Consider the following 19708-nt stretch of genomic DNA (forward strand, 5'->3'; position numbering starts at 1 on the left):
CTTGCCAGCGTATGCCGACCTAAGAAAAATGTGTCTAAAACGTTGGGGCACGTCAAATACGGTATGAGTAAGTTTGGTATACGTGAGTAGAACGCTAAAGTACGTTATTTACGTCGTCGTAAGTAGAGTACGTCAAGAAATTTTAAACATGTTCAAAATTTTTGGACGTACTCGGCGTATGACACACGTTCCGCATGCGATGGGGATAAGTTTTACACACGATATGTGGACGCTTACACACGACCACAAACGCTACTTATAAGCTACTCATAAGTCGAAATGCGTTGCGGTAATGTCTTTTTTACGCGAAACTTATTTCTAACTTATGTTTGACGTGCTTTGAACCAATTCTTTACGTAATCTCAACACACATCGACGTATGTAGACGTATTCCAATGACGTCTTCCAGTCGACAAAAAAAAATAAATGAACGTGTTTCTAGCTTACAACTGCCATATAAAGACGTGTTCCCAGCGGTTTTGGGATTTGGTATATAAAAATGGTGTTCATAAAAGGGGAACCCAACAGTGTTTTTGAGTCGATGTCCATGTCAGCAGTAACAGTATCAGTATTAGTATTAGTAGTAGTTTGTTCATGTTGGCAGTAGTAGGTGAGTGTGAGGGGGAGGGTGTGGGTTATGATGGATTCTCCTTGTGTCCACGGGTAGGAGACATCTTTGCACCATTGTTCGAAGTTCTTCGCGGCTAATTTTTTATGGGGCTTTTTCAACAATGAGCTATGGCTTGTTTTTACGATTTAGGTCTATTCCTAACGGGTTGGACAAATGCACAATGAACTAATAATGTGCATAGAGCGCTTCGATAACTTATAGATACGGTATACCAACAAATAATTATCGTGTAGCCGGCGTTCACAAACTATGCCCAACGATAGCTTAACTTATCCATATCGTGCAGCAGTTTATCTTTGCCGGTGACGTGGGGTTTGCTATTCATAGGCTGCCACTCAACGATTTAAATGGCTGCATCTCCACTATTGAAAGTAGACGCGCTCAACAATTGGATTTTTTTTTACACTCAACGACTTTTAAACGGTACCACTCAGCTATTTTCATTGTTTACAATGAACGATTTGAATTGCTGTCACTCGCCTTTGTTTTTTGACGCTAGCGCTCGGAAATTTTAATCGTTTCTATTGAACGTTCTAAATCGCTCAAACTCCACTATTGAAAGTAGACGCTTGCGCTCAACAATTGGATTTTTTTACACTCAACGACTTTTAAACGGTACCACTCAGCTATTTTCATTGTTTACAATGAACGATTTGAATTGCTGTCACTCGCCTTTGTTTTTTGACGCTAGCTCTCGGAAATTTTAATCGTTTCTATTGAACGTGCTAAATCGCTCAAACTCCACTATTGAAAGTAGACGCTTGCGCTCAACAATTGGATTTTTTTACACTCAACGACTTTTAAACGGTACCACTCAGCTATTTTCATTGTTTACAATGAACGATTTAAATTGCTCCTCACTCGCCTTTGTTTTTTGACGCTGGGGTTTGGAAATTTGAAGCGTTTCTTCTGAACGTGTTAAAACGCTCAAACTCGACTATTTTAAATAGACGCCGCCGATGGACAATTGGAATCATAGCCAAGCTAGACATCGAAGTGTGAACATCCTCGTCATGCCGAAGAAAAGTTTGAAGAATGCTGCAAATAAGTGTCCTGGCCGTGGCCGTGGACTCTGACGCAAGGATGATCTATTATACCGACGTCTTTCAGCCTATGAGTAACTTAAAAGTAACGTCTGTCTGTGTGGCAACGATCGCGTAACGTGCCAACAACACGTTAATCATAGGTTAGAAATAAGTTTCGGGTACGCTAAACATTACCTCGGCGTGTCTCAACTTATGATTAACTTACAAGTAGCATGTGTTGACGTCTGTCAACGATCGCAGACCGTGCATACAACTTGTGGCCAGCATAGCGGAACGTGTGAGTCATACGCCGGCATGCGTCGTGAAATTTCAAGCATGAAAAAATTTGAGGACAACCAAAAAGTACAACGTTTAAAGCCAGTGTACAACGACGTATGGCAGTGTTTTTCAGCGTGCTCTCAATGTTATCAAAACTTACCCATAACGTATTCAACGTGTGCCAGCGTTTTAGAAAAAAAATTCAAAAATCGGCATACGTTGGCTAAAACGTCAAGGTGTGACCGGGCCTTTAGAACCAGTGGGAGAGCATTTTCTAAGATGGCAGCGATGTGAAATTATTGCGACTCATCATCCAACAAAGTCCATTGTTTTTACCAGCATAGGAATATTTATCAGGCATGACTGAAAAAGCAAGAATTGGACTTCCTACGTGATGTATGAAGGTTGCTATCATTGTCATGGGGCCTTTTGCATAGTCATCTGTTCGGATTTTTTTAATTCCTTATTTTTATTTCTTTTTTAAAATTTTATTTAATTTTCTGTGAAATCTGTGTGCATACCTTATCATTGGTGAGCAAAACGATTAAATGTTTTTTATTTATTTTTATTTTGGGAAGGATTTTATTTCAATTAATCATGACTCGAAGCACCTGTACCCTACGGGAGCAGCCAGGGGGTTATTTTATTATCTCACTGCACTGGAAAATGTGGGGACAGGAATACTGTACTGTAAGACTTGTAATGCCCTCTCCCACCTAAAGCGGTGCTCCACAATACACATTTACAGAGTATTTGTGTCGTCTTCATCCCCCCCCCCCAAAAAAAAAAAATCACCGGCAAAGATAAAAACGCCTCAAAGCACTAATTGGGGTCATGCTGATCCTATGTAGCAAGTCTGGATGTAATCGGGCCAGAACTGAAGGAGGAGTAGCATGATAAGCAAACGCACACCAGTCCGTGAATTTTAGTGAGGATATCCCAGGCATTGGTGTAAGCTCTTAGTGTCACTGGGTATTCACGATGCTCGCATTCAGTTTGGGTTACCTGTCAGCTATTTGCCTTGTGGAAGTAGTCTTTCTACGTAATTAAAACGACATTTTGTAATCTATAAATTAATTGCACAGATATGTAAAGAAACATGGTATGGGGAATTGGTTACATTTATGATTTTTGTTCAAAAAGGCATTTTATTTTTAAGCGGTGAAGTCACTTCAATATTTAACTATGTCCATCCGTCCTCAAAATTGAAGAAGAACCTTCCTCACACGGTGTTTCTACGAAAAATGGAAACTTTTTTTTTTACCCTTTCATCGACTGAGATTCCTTCGACTTTTGAAGACCTTTTAAGAGCCAGATGACCTCCAAAAGACCCCGAAGAGCCAAAATACCCAGGGGACCCAAATATCATGACGACCTGAGTTCATGAGGCTATTTGACTACAAATAACCCAGAATAATTCCCATATTTTAAACGCAGGCCATGTTCACATTAAAGGAGCAACTTAATAAATTCTATTCACAAAATAAACAACAAAAACAATGACAACATTGCAAAAATAAAACCATACATTAATGAACACAAATAATATTATCAACAACAATAATAGTAGTATAATTTGGGAAGAATAATAACGAACGTGTGATTTCCGCCCTGGCCCAAGCACATCTGGACTTGGTGAAAGGCAAACTAATGCTCAAGCAGTACAACAGGCAGGTATGCAACAAGGCCTTGAAGACCAATGAAAATTTGGTCCAGTGGTCCCACCAGTAATTCTAGTAGCTTCTAGAGGGTTCTAAAGGGTTGTCAAAGGTAATTCTAGTCTGTTATAAAGGGTAATTGCAATGGGTTTTGTTCATTTCTCGGCTTTGCCTATTTAATATTTAAAATACCAATTTGAACTGCTTCCTTCGACACGGATTGAATTTAAAATCATTTTTTTTTGTGTTTACATTATAATTATATGATTATACTTGAGGCTTTTTAGAATTGTACACCACTCCTTCCAAATTCCATATCCAGGCCATGCAGGACGTCATCGCCTGGTGCCGAAGGAAAGGATTACTCAGTTTTTACTGTTTGTTTTCTTCTTTGTCCGGGCGCTGTCTCGGCCATCTTTTGAGTTAGGAAGCTGAAATTTGGGGACAAAAGTAAAGATGTGCTTTGGCAAAAACATTATTTTAATTTTTTTTTTGATTAATCAATTAATTGATGAATTACCTGATCATTATCGATTTATTTATTACTTATTTATGTTCTTTGGGCAATATTAAAAGCACCTTTTGAGAGAAGAAGCGTATATTTGGACATGACGGTGAGCAAGTTATTTGATTTTTTTGATTACTCAATTAACCCATTAATTATTCATTTTTCGATGAATTGATTTTCAAAAAGTTACCTATTTGGATGAAACAGTGGTGTTTTTGGTATGCTATTAGCCAATTGATCATTATTGGTTTAATTATGCAATTGATCAATTGCTGTACACCGCTCCCACTCAATTCCGTCTCCGTGTGCCGAAGGCACCCCGGCAATGTCGCGTGCTGGAGAATTTGATATTTATTTATTTGGCATGGGGCGGTGTACTTTGAATGTACCTGTACTTGTTATAGTTGTATTTAAGATTTTTTTTTATACATGTGTATATGTATATGTATATATATATATATATATATATATATATATATATATATATATATATATATATATATATATATATATATATATATATATATATGATAATATTGTTAGGTGACCTGGTCTTGCTCTAAGGGACAAGATTCCAGTATCGCTGGAAATTAAATCTGTAGCATGAACCTGCAGTGTGAGGCGACTTGGCGTGCGTGAGGATAACTACTGTTACAATTTGATTTGAGTCCCAAGATTTTGGCTCGCTTATATTCCCCAAGAATTTGCGACATTTGAGGTGCATCTACGCATCACCCAGAATGCCACAGCAAATGGATGAAAAATAATGGTGTAATTAAAAACTGTGAGGTACACGTTAAAACTATCTTGTACGAGTAGTTGAAGAAGAACCAGACAATACCAGCTTAAACTACAAGCACACTTGTTGGAGCGCGTACCTCCACCACGCAATGCCTGATCCACGAGAACATATCGGGCCCATTACATTTTTGAAATACCATGCGATACAGTACTATATCATTTTTGGCCCCATCTCTCAATGGTGAAGAATCACTTCAAAAATTAAATAATCCTCGTATCCAGATCTGGATTCAGATCTTCACCAAAACCGAATCAATTCATCCTTGCCACACACCCAAACTGTCCACCAAGTTTTGTCCGAATATGTCCACAACTTTTTGAGATATCTTGCTCTATATCAGTTTAGCCCGATCTCTCAATGGTGATGAATCACTTAAAATTTTTCTTGTGGTCAGATCCGGATCCAGATCTTCACCAAAATCTAATCAGTTTGTCCTTGTCACATACCCAACCTGTCCACAAAATTTCATCTGAATCCGTCCACACCTTTTTTGAGATGTCAAATCCCTTTGAGATATCCTTTACACAAACAAGCAAATAAACAGACAGGGGTGAAAACATAACTTTCCTCACTTTCGGTGGTGGAGGTAACGTGTCACAAATACCTCCTCACCGACAAGTAAAGGAGACTCCCACAGAGGTTGTACAGGAACTGAGAGGGGGTGGTGGGAGAAGAAAGAAGATGGGTTGGGGGGGGTAGAGGATGGTTGGCCCTCCCTCAACTTGAGGTGCCTGCGAATGATGCTGCCTGAACTTGCTGGGAAGTGTGAGGCGATTAGGAGTGGAGGTGGGCTCTTTCCAGAGCCACTTCAAAACTGCAGCACTTCTTTCATACTCTGTCAGACTGCACACCGTGGGCTTCCTTTCCAGATTAGCGTAGCATGCATGCTCCAACTCGCTGACTGGCTGACTGACGCAGAGTTCTTGGACGTCTGCTTTTAATCCCCTGTAGGTGACATTACTGTGGCTCCCTGATTGGCGACACTGTCCGCCACTTTATCCCTCCCGGCCACCAGGTTGGTGTGTTCCGGACATCGTAACGTCAGGCCAGGACTCATCGACTGTATGCGTGCCGTGACACCAAGCACATTGCCATTAAATAAATATTGTAGAGGAAATTAAAGTACATAATAAATGAGGGATGGCCAGAAGACTCGGAACTGTCCAAATGATTGATCCTGTTGGCGTGAATTCCAGGAGTAGCTCGGTATTCTTATTCCTCCGTCGTGTTGTGCGCACTCTGCGGTACGGGTGTAAATTGAGACTGGCTATGTGTACACCACTGTACTGTATCTACCTCTCTCCATGTCAACACCACACTCGTGGAATCGTAATTGATTCCTTTATTTTCTATTAATGCCCTTAGTGATTTTTAACCATGACTCCCAAGATAAAAACCATTGATAGTGGTGAACCAAGTGCAAAAAAAGTCGAGGAAAGTGATACGTTTGTCACAGAAAGTGGATGTTTTGGATAAGCGTGGTCAAGGTTAGAGTGCTGCATCACTGTGCAGACATTATGGCGTTAACAAGGCCAGTCTCCAGCAAATATAGAAGTGCGCAGAATACATGAGGGACAGTGAATGCTCCATTTTATCTCTGTGTGACGGTGAATCCCATAAACTGCTCCGATGAGACAATTTATTCTATCATTGATTCGGAGATTGCTATCTAATTAATTAATCCCCTCACCCTTTCCCCTCCCTGCTGTCATGATCACTTCTTTAATAAGAATTGAAATATCATTTATCCTGTTTATAAAGTTATATTCCACATACTTTTATTGTTTGAGACACTTTTTTTAAAATATCCGTACCATGGATTCTTCTGCAGGAAAATGCAGTGGCCATCATTGGAAATATTGATTTGAAGTTGAACTACACGACTGCCAAGAGTATTGTGATGCGTGAGTTTTACAAGTTTGTGTCTTGAGCCAATGTTTAAAGGACTACTGTATCTTCCAAGGGTTAAGGTTAAATCTGATGGCCAACCCTGATGCCATAGACAGCTGTGCCTTGGTCTTTATATTGAACCGGTTACCCTTGAAAGTTTTGGTTCTTGGTCCTGCCATATTTACACTGCCAAGACCACAACAAGTTGTGCGCTCTCTTCGGTGCGGGTGATAACAGACTCTCAATGTGTGCAGCGCTGCACTATCTATCTTTCTCAATGTTAGTACTGCCCTCCATGAAATTGTAATAGATCCCTTTATTTGATCCCTCCCTCCCTTGTTTCCTTTTTGCCAGCATTTGAAGCAAGTAGCAGAGCAAATTTCCATCTTCCGCCTTTAAATGAGTCGTACAAGTGCAACAGTGCCAACGAGCTGTTGAAAGGGGCGAATGTCACACTGATTGCATCACATGTGCAGCTGCAACCGTTTGGTGTTTCAAATAATACGTTTTCTCCAGGTGTGTGCTTATTAGCCCATCCCCAGCTCAGTGGGAGGTGAGATTTTGCAATCCCTGTCTGTGGTGTTTGTGCATACCATTTGAGATTGTCATAAATTTTTCAACAAACCTTTATTATGAGAATATGGATAAGAGCAATTAACTCTGTCAAAATGTCAAAGGGCAAAGTTACAAATAGGCCTTATTAGCCCGTCCGCCGCTACGCAGCGTGAGACTGCTGGGTTTTTTTGGTTTTTTTTTCCCTCTTCCACCAAAGGTGAGGGAGGTTATGTTTTCACCCCTTTCTGTCTGTCTGTCTATGTGCAGGATATCTCAAAAAGGTGAGGATGGATTCGGATGAAATTTGGTGGACAGGTTCAGTGTGTGACAAGGACGAACTGATTAAATTTTGGTGAAGATCCGGATCCGGATCCGAAACTAGAATTTTAAAAGTGATTCTTCACCATTGAGAGATGGGGATAAACCGATATATAACAGGACATATCAAAAAGTTGTGGACGGATTTGGACGAAACTTGGTGGACAGGTTGGTTGTGTGGCAAGGACAAATTTATTCGATTTTGGTGAAGATCTGAATCCGGATCTTGATACGAGAATTATTTAATTTCTGAAGTGATTCTTCACCAATGAGAGATAGGGGCCAAAAACGATATAGTACTGTGTATAGCATGATATTTCAAAAATGTAATGGGCCCGATGTGTTCTCGTGGATCAGGCATTATGTGGCGGAGGCATGCGCTCTACCGAATGCCCTTCTAGTTTTTTTCCTTGTTTTATTTGTTTACCATTTGAGCTTTTGTCATCAAATTTTCAACAAACTTTATGAGAATATGGGGAACACTATTTAATAAAATTTACTTTTTTCTTGTAGTTTGTTATTGTCAAGTCTGTGGACATGGACGTACTTTGCATTTCGGAATGCTTTCTTTTTAGTTTTCTTTGTCAGTGTTCTTAATAATACTTTTAAAAATTTTTTATTTTAATCAGATTGATTTTGTTGACCTTTCATCCGAACTTGAATCTCCTTATTCTTATTTCATATGCAGCACATGGCCGTAAGTATCATCATCGGCTGAGGGGTGGTTTTGCTGCTGATGCAGTGCCCCCACTACATTAGAACAGGAATTTGTGATTTTGCCTTGGTGCCGGTGATGGCTCACCTACTCTTCATGAAGGACACCGTGGGAACTTTAACATCCACTACATAACGCTGGCAGACATGTTGCCCAGTTTAACATCCATCCAAGGGATGGCACGCACATCGACTCGCACTGCCTGTTATACAGCAGGATGACGGACAGTTTATAGCTGAGCTGAGATTCAAACCCAAGTTGGACTCGTACACATCCATCAAAGGCTATCCTGCCAACCCCCTAATTTGAATAAGGCAATGGGTACAAAGCTCCAATAGTTGTGTGGAAGTTCCTGTGTCTGACACAAATAACGTTTTTTTGTTTGTTTTTTTATAAAAAAAATTTTATTGTTAGGAGTGGCGAGGTTCAAATGTTTTGAGTTTGCTGTAAAGGTTGTTTGTTGACTGCATTATGCAAATCTTTGAGCTGTTGAAATTCATGGCAATTGTGGCTTCATTTTGAGCAGGATTCCCTCCCCCTCCCCAAATGCCTTAATTATGACTTGCATAACCCACGCTCTGCGCGACATGTTGGGGTTTGTGTGTTTGAGAAAGGAACTGATGCAGAGTATCAGCAGTAATTTTACTTTAATGCAGTAAGTGAATACGATTTCACTGTTTCAGAACCATTTTATTTACTTTTTTTTGTACCATGCACCTCATATGGTCTTTGAGATAATGTAAGCCGAATATCACGTTACTCGAGTGCAGAACAAAGTCGAAGATAGCACGACACGAAACCACAAACTCGGAAATAATATATAAGATGTCACAAACTTTTTTTTTTAATCCAAGCTGAGCTGGATGATTGAGTGTTTAGGGGTATTTATAGATTGACATTCTTGAGTGCTCATGCAAATGAGGTTTGCTGTAAAGTTAGCTTGCTAAAACGTTGCTCGTCGAAAATGAGCTTTGAAGCATTGTTTACCTATCATGACGATCCAATGCTCATCATTGAATCTGAAGTCATGTGGGTTGGAGCTGTGAAGTTGAAAATGTTTTTCATTTTATATTTTTACACTAACCATTTTGTGCTTATAATGTCCTATTTGGGAATTGTTGAGTAGCATTACAGCAAAAGTGGTATGCAGTACTCACAATTTTACTGCAGTGATTAATTGGCATCATCCATTATAAAGAATATAAACTTTTGACATTCCACAAAGAAAACTTTTACTCTGGCAAGCTTCTCTACATGATGAATCTGCAAACATAGTTTAACTTGGTTCATTCCCTCTTCCGCCAAAGTGAAGGAAGGTTATTTTCACCCTTCTGTCTTTGTCTGTTTGTGTACAGGATATCTCAAAAAGTTATGGATGGATCTGGATGAAATTTGGTGGGCAGGTTGGGTGTGTGAAAAGGACAAATTGATTCGATTTTCGTGAAGATCTGGATCCGGATCCGGCTACTCAAATTTTTAAGTGATTCTTCATCATTGAGGGGCCAAAAATTATATCCATCCATCCATTGGGACCATACTCTGTGCAGAGCATAGGTGCTGCCTTAGCAGTCTCCTTGGCTATTTGGTACAATCCTGGATGGGTCGCCACTTCGACATAGGATACCAGCAAGCTGGCACTCTTTTTGCCAACCTCGCAAGGATGACAGGCAGTCAACCCCACCTGGAATTATTTCAACAACCGAGGGGGATTTGAACTCGAGATTCTTGGATCCAAAACTCACCACCCTAACCATGAAGCCAACACCTGGAATAAAAACGATATTTCACACGATATCTCAAAAAGTTGTGGACAGATTTGGACGAAACTTGGTGGACATGTTGGGTGTGTGACAAGGACGAATTGATTAAATTTCGTTGAAGATCCAAATACAGATCTGGATACGATAATTATTTCATTTTTAAAGTGATTCTTCACCATTGAGAGATCGGGCCAAAAACTATATAATACTGTACAGCATGATATTTCAAAAATGTATTGGGCACGATATGTTCTTGTGGATCAGGCATTTCATGGCGGAGGTATGCGCTCTACCGAGTGCCCTTCTAGTTATTTTTGAAATGACTGGCTAGAAACATTCATCTCTACTGACTTAAAAGTTTTGTTGCCATGTTTTTTTTTTTGAAAAAAAAAAATAAAAATTCTGTAAAATTGAGGCTTGAAAGAGTGCAGGGATGGGTAGGCAAAGCACCGATGGTTGTGGCAGTAGAGGAATGAATAAACAGTTAAAAGAGGAAGGTAAACACAGCAACAAGCAGGAATTACCATTCATTTATGTGGTTAGTTGATATCCACTCTTGAATCTGGGAAGGTGACGGTTCGAACCCTGGCCGAATCCTACCAACAACTTCAAAAACGGGATGTGTTGCTTCCTTCCTTTCGTGGTGCTCAGAATTTGGACGATAAAGCAATGATTTGGAGTATCGCAAGATCCAATTTCTCTTTGTTAATTAGCTATAAGAGTTTTTCCACATTTCTTGCCATATTCATTGTCCTTTAAATAAGTACCTATTTTCATTTATTGGAAGCTTGTGGAACAACGCAGCTGAATACGTAATGTTTTCCGCTCTTCGATCATGTTATCACCGACTTCACAGAAATCTGTCAGGGGCCATTCAAAAATGATGTAACATGTTTTGCCCAAATCTGACATCCCCACCCCCTGTGACGCTCCATAACACTTCAACAAGGTAATGCACGATGAAGACACTCCCCTCCTTCCCCTCCCAACCCCACTTTCACACAACTTTCGAGTTGAATATGGAATTGTTTGAGTAATGTTTCGTTTAGTACTGTATTCAACATGTCTACCTTTTCTCTGAATACACATTTGGAGATGTTGGACAAAATTGTCCTTTTTGCACAGAAGGCATGGGATATGACCTGAACATTCTGAGGGATGTGATCTTGGAGCTCATCGAACGGCTTATAGGTGCATGGCATAAACTGGCATTGAGAAAACTCCACAAAAAATAACATGGAGTCACATCCAGGGATCTTGGAGGTGAAGTAATGGGTCCACCACGGTCGATCCTTTTGTTGCGGTGACGTTCAATGAAGGAATTTATAGTGTGGGGGGACAACTGCTAACGTGACTTTTTCAAAATGACGTTATCCGCCACAGAATGCTCGGCACACATGCGCAGAAACCTTTGGAATAAACGATCTTCATGGCATGTGAACTTTTTTAATGCGTGTGTAATGAGGATTGTTACTTAAATGGCTCACAAAGCTTCTAAAACAAGCCAAAAATACCTGAGGAGGCTGGGGAATGCCTCTGCACAACTAAAGAGGTGGAGGGAAACACCATATACAGTCATGCGCTGTATTACGACGTTTCGTTCAACAACTGACCGCATCTCCGACGGTCCCATAAGATTATAATGGAGCTAAAAAATTCCTATCGCCGAGTGATGTTGTAGCCGTCGTTGCGCTGCCAGTCGTATAAAAGTATAGTATAGCGCATACAATTATGTACAGTACATAATACTTGATAATGATAATAAACAACTGCAGTGTGGCTCCGTTATAACGGGATAGTTGAGGTCCATAAAATGTCATCGCAAAAAAAGTGATCGCGCTAAATTGGGATTCAAGAAAATCAGCGTTCAAACTGACCCAATGTTGACCTAACATCCTAAAACACCCCCATTTTCACCCTATCTGACACGTTTTTTGCACGTTTACCTTCTAGCAAGTAAATTACCTTTGAAATGAAGAAGTCCATGAATAAATCGTTGTTTCAGTAGAAATTAAAACACAAGTTTATTTTTAGTAAAGCTTTTAATGTGTTAAAACATTCGCACTGTTCCAAAAATATCAGCTCCACACAACTGACAGGTGCTCGTTTCTTCATTTGTAAATTATAACCTATGCAATGATTACGTATTTATAAAATCCAAATGCTGTTTATTCGCCTTTCTAAAATTGATGCGAGAGGAGATTGTAAGCAGCTGCTAACGATACTCATGGCCGTCATGAACAGCACAAAGGTAAAACTAACGTGTCTTCCGTCTATCTTGGATGTGGGACAAGATGTGCAGGTGGAAGACAGTGATATTGATGATCTTGACCCTGTATAGGCTGAGGCTAATGTGTGTGCTTGTGTCTTAGTTTTAAACAAAAAAATTTAAAAAGTAAAAAAATATATATATTTTTGTACAGCTGTACAATGCGTTTGTGTTTTGGGGTTAGGGTTATTACAAAAGTTAAAAAAAATGAAGAAGTTTATAAAGTAAAAATGTTACAGTAAGCTAAGCTTAATTTATTATTGAAGAAAGAAACATATTTTTTTTATAAATTTAGTGTAGCCTAAGTGTACAATGTTTATAAAATCTACAGTAGTGTACAGTAATGTCCTCAGCCTTCACATTCACTCACTGACTCACCCAGAGTAACTTCCAATCCTGCAAGCTCCTTTCATGGTAAGTGCCCTATACAGGTGTACCAGCTACTTCTAATTGTCATGTAACAGTCGGGAAGGTTAGTATCTGGTAGCTCCTTTAATGAATTCTCATTGGTTCATTGAATGGTTGCACTTTCGGTGTCTGCAACCACTTCACCCACAATATCCTGCAGCATTATCCCATGTGCTGTGTGGACTGAACCTGCCTCATACAACTCATTGACAATTGTATTAAAATTATCAAACTCAGAGTGAAAAACAGACTGGCTAGTAGGATTGTGGATGATACTTGCAGGTAGAAGAGAAGCACTCTCTTGCACAGCTTTTGCTATTGCTGTCTCAATTTCAAGGCTAAAACTATACCCTTCACAATATCCAAACTTGTTTATTAGTGTTAGTAGCTCCTCACTACAAAACATATGGCGAAGTGTCATACACAGCAGTATATGTTTGGGCATCATCCACTTCCCATTTGTAGCCCTTCTACAAATGTCCTAACCGATGGACAACACAAGTCCATTGACTCTGATGTTTTCATAGTCTTTACTGCCAGACAGAACAATCTTTAAGAACATTTCTAATTCTTCTGGAAAAACACCTTCAATGTTCTTGAGATAGTCCACTTGAGATGGGGGCCATATCAATTTAAAAAACATGTTTCTTAAGCCTGTATTTCACTGGCTGCGACAGCTCGCGACTAGTTGGAGACACCAAATTGTGATAAAACAGCGATAATTTTCACTTGGAATCACAATGAATTTACACTAAAACACATTTGCGTATGTCTCACGAATATCGCACGAATGTCCCACGAACTCCCGGCGAAATTTGGGATTAACTTCGCCTGGAGTTCGCATACATGTCGCACGACATTCGCGCGACGTTCAGGTGACAAAACTGAGATTTTTTTTTTGGCACATGCAACTGTCGCGCACGAGAGTCACACGACGGTCGTACGACCATCGCGCAAATGTCGTGCAACAGTCGCACGGCAACTGTGCGTGACAATTGAGAAATCGGGACCATATATATATATATATATATATATATATATATATATATATATATATATATATATATATATATATATATGAGGCCTCTCCCTTCCAGCAATCATATTGTCAGTTGGGAAACGAGTAAGAGAGTACCTGACTGAGTACTACAATGGTGTGGGAGCTGTGCCCTGGCAGAACAGGATAGTGGGATTACAGGAGAATGCTGACCAAGCCTGATTGTTCAAAGTGTTCTGTTACTTGTCAACGTTGCACCCACAAACATTGTGTGTGACCCAATTGTTCTTCTGCCTTGATAGGGGCTTGTGGGTGTGACCATATTTTGTGTGACCTAATTTATGTAAAAAATGTGTGACGTGATTTATGAATGATGGGAAGGTGAAATAGTTCGGGAATTTTAGCAAATTGTATTGACCATCTGTGAAAAAATTGCTTACCAAAAAATTTCTTCACTAACGTATTCATCTAAGTGTCTACTAACACCTATCAATTAGTGCAAACCCAAATCCTTGTGGAAAATTCTGGGGAGGCAATCAAAGTTTGGGTGCTCAGAGGGCCTGTGCGAAAAAATCAGAAAAATTTAATTTTGCCAATATTGACTTGTGGGATGTCTAACTCGGGGTTTTTTGGGGTGCTGAATTGATTCCAACCATTAGATTTGAGGAAAAATGAATCCCTGGCCGTAAAATATTGATATGATACATTTTTAGATATCTCAGACTCAGCTGCATCATTAGAATGCTCAATACCTTCGCAGCAGCGGGCCACCATCAGTACGCAAAAGGAGCAAGGCTATATGTACAGCTGATGCATTAGCGACAGGAGAGTCCCATGTTCCAGGAAACTCTATCCAAGTTCACTTTGTACGGCAACCATGTAGTCAGGTTCTCAGACCATGAATGGTCCGGCACATGGACCGCCATCACGATAGAAACCACACTCATGCGTGAGGCAAAATCCTCCGGTGGTCTAAACAGAGGCCTCTTTCGGAATGAGTCTTCTCATAAGTCTTGGATTCAGACTCTGAACCACTTCTCGTTCATTCACCAAGAGCAAGAAAGAAGCATGGTCAAATGTGGGGTACCTGTCCACACCGACATGAAGAGAGAGATAACGATGCTGTCAACACCATAGTTGGTTGGTTGGAGGAAGTCAACCCTTTCGATGCCACACGGGACAAGACGACTGGTGTCCTTCTCAACTGGGTTCAGCAGCACTCCCGAAGAACAAGTCAACGCTGATCAAGCAGAAGAAGTCGGCAGAGCCATACAGGCTAAGATGGATGGGAAAACTGTTGTGGATCTAATGGTAACCAAACACAAGGTCAAATCACTTTCAAGCCTCAGATCTGGACCCAAAGTCAATGACGAGAAGCTGGTCATTGACTCACTGAAGCTATTCAACCGCCTCATTCTCATCAGTGAGCGTGAAGTCAAGACCAAAGAAGCTCTGCCCTTTGAGTTGACGCCAAAACCGATGTCTTTGTTTGACAAAAATTAAAAGTTGCGAAAGTCAGACAAGGCTGCCCTAGCAAGGTCCCTGAAGGCATGTGTGGCACCTGTCGAACAACCCCCCTGCATAAGCCATGTGGTTGATGGTGGTTGGCTCCTGCACGATGTCAAGTGGGAGGCTAACCTTACTTGGAAGGATGTTGCCGAGAGCTACCTCCGGTTTGTGAAGTCCATGGGGAGCCATCGCCTCCGGATAACGGTGGTCTTTGACGGATATGGCAGCTCCACCAAGGACCATGACCACTTGAGACGAACAAAGAATGCATGCTGTGACATTCAAAATCATCATTGCAAGAGAAAAGTTCCTCGATAACAAGAACAACAAAGCCCAGCTCATTCTGCTCCTTGCTGAGACATTTAGTAGGAATGGAATCAGTGTACAGCAATGCTCCGATGATGCCGACACCTCCATCGTCCGCGCAGCTCTAGATGAGGCAAGAGTCCCCTGTCGAGGTGAGGGTTGAGGACACAAACGTCCTGTTTATGCTGATTCGTCATGTTGCAGACCATCCGATCTTCCTCACGACGGCCAAAGAAACATCTTACGATGTCGGAAAGATCCGGGAGGCCCTCCCAGAGATACACCGGAGGTATCTCATCTTCTTGCACAGCTTCTCTGGCTGCGATACAGTGTCTGCCATTTTTGGGTTTAGCAAACCAACTTTGCTCAGCAAGCTCTGCAAGACTGATGAAGCAGAGAGGGCAATGGACGTGTTTATGGACATCCGAGCTGAGAATGGTGATATCATTAAAGCAGGCTTTGATCTTTTCATGCTCATGTTCCATAGGAAATCCTCCAAAGACTTGGAAGACGAGATTCGACATCTTAAGCAAGCGAGCTGCTACTGGGAGCATAAAACCTGAGAAACTCCCCCTGACAACAGGAGCTGCAGCACAGCACTCTCTCTGAGCTTACCTCCAGACTAGAGATTGGCTGATGCTGCAAAGTCCATCGTTGGATGCCTGGGACTATGGATGGCAACTCACTGAGCAAGGATATGCACCAGTCCCTTCTACAGACCCCATTGCACCAGACTACCTCCTGACGTTTGCCAGCTGCAACTGTGCGGGGGCCTGCAGCTCACTCAGGTGCTGCTGTAAAAAGCAAGGAGTCAAGTGTATTTCTGCTTGTGGCATCTGTCATGGTAACTCTTGCCTGAACATAAACCAGCTGGATGACGAGAGGAGTGAGGAAGATACTGGGGGGGTTTGATGAATAAGGTTGTAAAAGCTGACGAAGCAACATTTCCATTGAGCACAGTTCTGTTAAAAATGTCAATAAAATAAATTTTATATGATCAAGGAGTTTTTTTTTTTCTCAAAAATAATGGTTGGAATCAATTCAGCACCCCAAAAACCCCTAGTTAGACATCCCACAAGTCAATATTGGCAAAAGTAAATTTTCCGTTTTTTTGTTTTTTTTTTCGCGCAGGCCCTCTGAGCACTCGAACTTTGATTGCCTCCCCAGAATTTTCCACAAGGATTTGGGTTTGCACTAATTGATAGGTGTTAGTCGACACTTAGATGAATATGTTAGTGAAGAAATTCTTTGGTAAGCAATTTTTTCACAGATGGTCAATACAATTTGCTAAAGTTCCCTAACTAAAAGGAATGATGGGAAAGTGAAAAGTTTGCATTGAAGGCCATTACTCAGAACAGGAGAGAAAGAGGACAGACAATGCTGGTTTTACAATATGGACTATGAGGTTTTTTTTTTTTGGTTTTTTTTTTTATATAGTCAGATTCACAATAGTTCAATCCAGATATATCTGCATTACATTGCATGTCACATTTGTCGCACCTTCTGACTCACGGAAACTAAATTGAGAAGGGTTTGAGACAGGTTCGAGACAACCGCGACGACTGACTATTTTGAGATAAAATTTGTCGCACGAATTTTTTGAACATGTTCAAAATTCCAGCGACACCAGAGCGACGTCCTGCAACTCGCGCGAATAAATTGAGAACCACCGTGAACGTTTCCAGACATTTTGGAGAATCCCGTTCGCATTTTGTCACGAGCTGTCGCAGCCCAGTGAGATACAGGCTTTAAGCTGATCTCTTCTAAAGGCTGAAATTATGAGTAAATCAATTTGTTCATTTAAAATATTGACAAAGAAGACAACCTGGAGGGGAAAAAGTGATGTGTTTTCATTTTCCAATTACCCACCCCCTATCTAATGCAATTTCTACTGCTTTAAAGCCGGTATTGTTTTCCCCCAAAAAAACATTGATCATGACACTTTATTCTTTGGGTACATGTTTTAAAATTTCACCAGCTACATAATGAGTAAGAAAATAGTAATGCTGAGGGGGGTGCATGGTGGGTCCTCCTGGCCTCCGGACTAATTGTCGAGGCTTGTATGAGAATTAACGCACAGAACGCGACGCACAACAAGGGGAGCAGGAGACATGGGTGGAGAGACGGAAAAAAAACAGTGTGAAACAAACATGAGGGGATCTGTGCAAGTGAGAGGGATGGTGTGGTGTTCAAGGGGGTAAACAAGATGGACACAACAGGACTTTCAGGACCTTGCACGACGGAACTTTCGGGAAGGAAAGCAGGGAATTTGAAGGTGTGTTTGGAATGGATTAACGGGGGAAGAAAAGATCGTGGTTTTGGACGGAGGAAGACGAGAGGTGGTGGTGAACAGTTGTTTTGAAGACCTAAAGGGAAGAGCGGGATTTAAGAGAGTTGGGAGTTTGTTCCAAAGGCGGGAAAAAAGAGGAATGAAAGAGTGAAGGTGAGCAGTGATTCATGATTTTGGTAGTTTTACCAGAAGGGGGTTGCTGGTGGACCTTGAGCACCCTGCGTAAATATGGGCTGGACATATCGCAGACAGAGCAGTGGGGGCAAGACCGGAGAGGAGACTGTTGAATACAGAAAGACCACCGACCTGATTGCAGTGAGAGAGTGAGACCCAAAGTCTCAGCCACACCGTGGGAGATACCAATAATCCTAAATGCCTTGGTTTACACAGCATGAAGCCGTGAAAGGTGAGGCAGTAGCACCAGCCTAAAGGGGAGAGCAGTACTCCATCAGGCTGTGGACGAAAGCTTTGTATGTGTCAGGAGCTCAGTTGTACCGAGGAAGGACTTTGCACGATGGTGGATGCCCATTTAGCGACTGGCTTTGGAGGCCAGCTTGGAAATGTGGCTTTCCCAGGAAAGATCATGGCAGATAGTGAGACCCAGAAGCTTGAAAGAAAGGACTTCTTCAAGAGGATTGTTGAGAAAGTAGGATGGGAGGGGGTTCCAGACGGTCCTTTCGGGAAGTCAGTGAGAGTGTGAGATTTGTCACGATTGAAAGACATGTTCCATTTGTTGGACCAGCTTTTGATTTCATCCAGATCTGCAGAGAGTGAAGAGGCTGCTGCTTGCCGACTTGAGGCATGACATATTGTACGGCAGAGGGTGGAGTCGTCAGCAAAGAGATGAAGAGGATTTTCCAGAGTCTGACAGATCATTGATTAAAACCAGAAAAAGAACAGGGCCCAGAACACTGCCTTGAGGAACTCCAGCCTGGACAGGAAGAGAGGATGAGAGAACCCCATTAAGGGCCACACGTTGGCTGTGACTGGAGAGGAAGTCTGCGAGGCATGAGTGGAGATGGCCTTGGATACCATAGGAAGAGAGTTTGGTGAACAGGGTGGGGTGCCAGATAATATTGAAAGCACACAATATGTTGAGGGAGATGGCTCTGATTTCATGTCTGGCATTGAGGATCTCCATCCATTGTTGTGAGAGCAGAAGCAGCAAATCCAGAGTAGAGCGACCTGGCATGAATCCAAATTGTTGATCAGAAATCAAGCCATTGGATAAGAGGAAGTATTTAATGTCTGAAGTGATGATGGATTCCATAACCTTGCTGATTATTGGGAGAAGGCTGATTGGTCTTTGGTTGCAGGGATCTGTTTTTGTGACTTTTTATGCATGGCAGTAATGTTTGCTGATTTCCAAACAGATGGAAGATGACCTTGAGCAAATGAGAGGTGAATAGAACAGAGAGAGGGTGAACAAGAGCAGCAGAGCAGGTTTTTAGGACACGTTGGCTGATGCCGTCTGGACCGGTTGCATAATCCCAGTCGAGTTTTGACAGTAAACTCTCCACCTTATCAAGAGAAAAGGACACAGATTTCAGGAACAGCTGGGTGTGACTGGGTAAGGTGGGTACAGATAGCGATTGGTTCGGGACACATTATTTGGAAGCAAACACGGAGTTTCGGCACTCAGCCTTATCACGTGCAGTGTCAGCTGTGTGGCCATTTGAGGAAAGGGAGGGGATGGAAGGGGAACATACAACATAAACAGACTTAACTAGATGCTACCAGGATTTGGAGGAGGGAGTTCTCAATATTTTGTCCACCTTCTCAATAAGT

General features: G+C 41.4%; 1 protein-coding gene across 1 annotated transcript in view; it reads left to right on the forward strand.

The window, feature by feature from the left end:
- Positions 1–19708, forward strand: part of LOC147026163 (lysosome-associated membrane glycoprotein 1-like) — a 70681-nt gene that overhangs the window by 32546 nt on the left and 18427 nt on the right. The window contains exons 4-5 of the mRNA XM_085881281.1: positions 6735–6807; positions 7148–7309. Of these exons, the coding sequence (XP_085737407.1) occupies positions 6735–6807; positions 7148–7309 (235 nt within the window). The remainder of the gene's footprint in view (positions 1–6734; positions 6808–7147; positions 7310–19708) is intronic.

Source organism: Eptatretus burgeri, chromosome 5, assembly GCF_056783735.1.
Source record: "Eptatretus burgeri isolate ZD-2024b chromosome 5, Ebu_testis_v1, whole genome shotgun sequence".
In the NCBI taxonomy this organism is placed as follows: Eukaryota; Metazoa; Chordata; class Myxini; order Myxiniformes; family Myxinidae; genus Eptatretus; species Eptatretus burgeri.